This window comes from Oryzias melastigma, linkage group LG21, assembly GCF_002922805.2.
Source record: "Oryzias melastigma strain HK-1 linkage group LG21, ASM292280v2, whole genome shotgun sequence".
Lineage (NCBI taxonomy): Eukaryota > Metazoa > Chordata > Actinopteri > Beloniformes > Adrianichthyidae > Oryzias > Oryzias melastigma.
In genome coordinates this window covers 15,536,160-15,539,787 of record NC_050532.1, presented here as the reverse complement: position 1 = coordinate 15,539,787, position 3,628 = coordinate 15,536,160, and the positions used below count along the sequence as shown (strand labels likewise).

Below are 3,628 nucleotides of genomic sequence, written 5' to 3'. Positions count from 1 at the left end.
ACAGCCAGGAGAAGGTGCCCCCACAACCTCACACCTAGAATGTAGTTTCTCTACCCCATTTTATCTGGGAAGGCCAGTAGATGGTGCTTAATGTGTTTTGGGGTAGAATTGGTCTGATGGCCCTTTTTTAAGCTCCGAGAGCAATTGAAAAAAAATCTAATTCTTTCAGAAAGCTTAAGCCAATTCTGGCTGATAGTGTGGTTCTCTGTCTATCAGTGGTCAAAACACAAAATACCCACACACTATGCGGAAATTAATTTAAAATTTCAAATGAACCCAACACTTGGATTATGATATATGTTTGCACAATTTTCAACCTGAAGATTCCTTTGATGAAAAAGCAATAATGGCCAACTTTACATATGCAGAAGATAATGAAATCATCCAATCATGTCAGTGTATTTGTATGTACATTTTTATAGTAATTAACTTCAGGAAAATTGTCAATAACATTTTATACAACAAAATCAAGAAAATATATGCATAGATAAAGTGACATGTATTTACCCAAATTATTATGGCCTAAATTGTTTAATGCAATTAAGTTTGAAAATCAAACAGATGAAGCAACAAACATGAAAAGCACATTTCATTTTTAGCTTTTAAAGAAAATGCATTAAATGTGAGTTTTAGTACTTCTCTGTGTTGACTTTAAACTTCCTGATGGTCTAGCCCACAAAAAAAGTTGAAATTAAAGGGCATATTTTCAAAAGCTATTAACTTTGCACAGACAAGCAACATGAAGTCATTTTAGCTCCTCATCCCCGAGTTATTTATTCTCGTCTGTTTTTGTTATTTTTTTGTTCTTATAAAAATATAAAAAGAAAAAGCAATTTAAGAGGGACTTGTTGGTGAAAAGTTGAAAAAAGACATTAAACAAAGCTTCACACAGAGAGAAGAAAAGTAGAAATACAGAGTTTGCGAGGGAAAATGACATGAATGAGGACAACAAAATTATGTGAGCTCTGTGGTAATAAGGTGAAGATAAAAAGACTACGACAGGCAAAATATGAAACAAAAATATTTCAGACCCCTCACAGTGCAGAATAACTGGTTTACAATACTGACTAAATATCAAAGCAGAAAAAATGTGTTCAAAAGTAAAAAAAGAAATTAGCAATAGTTTGTTAAACAGCTAACGTACAAAGCTCTAAGCGAGTCCTTATCAGTAAAAGGAATTAAGGATGTATAATATACTACAAGTAAATTCTGGAAGCCTTTTCAGCTTTTCGCTCGGAGAATTCAAAGCTCTAATTAATATTCCTCACCAACAGACAGCAGACTGGAAATTGAAAACTTTAGGCGGTGAGGGAGAGTGGGGGATTATACCTGCGTGATTGGCTCCAAACTACAACCATTGTTAAAGCAGCTCTGTTGTCATTAGAGTGAGAAATTGCTTTGGAAAAATTGCTTTAGAACAGCTGGTGACAAGCAATCACTCTCATAGCCAATCTAAGAAGCAGGCCTCCCAGTTGATATGAAAAACCCACCAACTACTCCCATCTTCAGGCCCATGGAAAGGGATGTTCCACTAATTACTGTTTTCATACGGGCACTACAATGTCTGATGTAAAATGGGAAAAGTGGAGACAGAAAGAGTTACATTTCCAGACTTTCTATGCATCTCATCAAAGTTCTAGATCAGGTAAATATTTAGTGTCTGTTTTATGTACACTCACTGGCCACTTTATAAGTTACACCTGTCCAATTGCTTGCTAACACAAATTTCTAAATCAACCAATAACACTGCAGCAATTAAATACATTTAGGTGTGTGATTGGCTCTAGACGATCGGCTGCAGCTCAAACCGAGCATCAGAATAGGGAAAAAAGATGATTGAAGTGACTTTGAACGTGGCATGAGTGTCGGTATCAGATGGACTGGCCTGAGTATTTCAGAAACTGCTGATCTACAGGGATTTTCACCCACAACTATCTCAGAGAATGGTCAGAAAAAGAGAAAATATCCAGTGAGTGGTAGTTCTGTGGGCCCAAATACTTTGTTGATGTCAGAGGAGAATGGCCAGACTGGTTTGAGCTGATATTGATAGCTCAAATAACCACTGGTTAAATGAAGGAAAACAAAGATCATCTTTGCCAAGAAGCCAAACTCCTTCTGTACAGGAGATACGGCACACATAGGAGATTGACAATGTTCTACAACGAATCAGGACGCAGAACTCAATTCGCTGTAAAGCTAAATGATTGAATTAATAGACTATCTAAAAATATGCAAAATTGCATTAAAGAAAATTATCGGAAAGCAAGATCGCAAAAGGTAAACCTAATGAGGGAGTGCTGCAGCTCAAAACTCATTGCTTTGGCTGTGGATACTCAGTCTAAATAGCTGTCCACTTCAAAGCTTTAAAAAATTATGCTTTTGTTTTATGAAATTAGATAGATTCAATTGCAATTTGTAAAGCCTATATTTGTTTTTATATGTCGAAAAGGTTATAAAAAGACTTTGTTGCTCCATTCTTTATTTTAAATCATCTTAAAAGGGAATTAAGTGACCAGCTTTCTCTACAAAATGTTCCATGCCACAGGAGCAGCAACTCTGAAAGCATTCTATTACCTAGATTAGACCAAATTCTCAGAACAGGCTGATAAAACAAGATCTGAGAGAAAGGACTGAAGGTTTCTGCACTTTCCTGAATGTGATGAACCTAGCAAACATAACTGCAAACATAAAAACCTAAACATCCAATGTTTTACACGGATTTTTACAATCTGTATAGTAATGCTAAAAAGCTGGATATGAAACAAATGACAAAAAAAGCATTCATGCTGACCAAACAAGCTATGATTGTGTTGTATCTCAGTTCCACTTATTTAGTTAATTAATCAATCGGAATAACAGAGCAATGATTGAACTGTAAAATGAAGAAATGTGAATGTCGCCTGCAGTGTGCATGTTTTGCTGTTCTTCATTAACACAATTGTGAAATATAATCCACATATTTGCTCCTTTCGTATTATTTTATCATTTTTGCTGTCCTGAAATTCCATTTTATATGAAGTATATTTTTCAATTTCTTACCTTGATTCCTACATAGTCTACAGGAATGAATGGTTTGTCCAGTGACGGTAGAGCGGCTTCATCCAAAGGCTCTCCAACCATCACTTTGGTTGCTACGCTGATGAAGTCCACACCGATTGTTTTTGATACAAACGGAAAGGAACGTGATGCTCGCAGATTACACTCTATCACCTACGGGGGTTCATAGGAAAGAATGATCAACAGATGTTTCAGAATGCTGCATATTTAATCCAAGCAAGCCAGAAACTAATGTGCATATTTATCCACATCACAAGTCATTATCAACATACATAAACATCCCCAGTACGTAAATATGAACACCTTTTGAGTGGGCTGCAGATGGAACATCTACTGAAAGGAGCAAAGATCATAAAGGAGTTCGACTTTCATAAGTCACTCTGAAGGTGTGTGTGGAAATCCCATCTGCTGAAACTAGATGTGAAAATGCCAATCATTAAGCTTACCATAACATCATTGCCTTTAACCAGGAATTGAGTGTTGAAAGGCCCGGAAATTTCAAACGCCCGTGCAATCTTTCGAGTGGCAATTTTCACCTAAAGACAGAGACAAGGAACATCTATTTTAAATA

General features: G+C 36.2%; 1 protein-coding gene across 1 annotated transcript in view; it reads right to left on the bottom strand.

The window, feature by feature from the left end:
• The window catches only part of cps1 (carbamoyl-phosphate synthase 1, mitochondrial), a gene marked incomplete in the record, with an annotated part of 42,112 nt that overhangs the window by 6,550 nt on the left and 31,934 nt on the right, over positions 1-3,628 (bottom strand). The window contains 2 exon segments of the mRNA XM_024287223.2: positions 3,040-3,210; positions 3,504-3,593. Of these exon segments, the coding sequence (XP_024142991.1) occupies positions 3,040-3,210; positions 3,504-3,593 (261 nt within the window).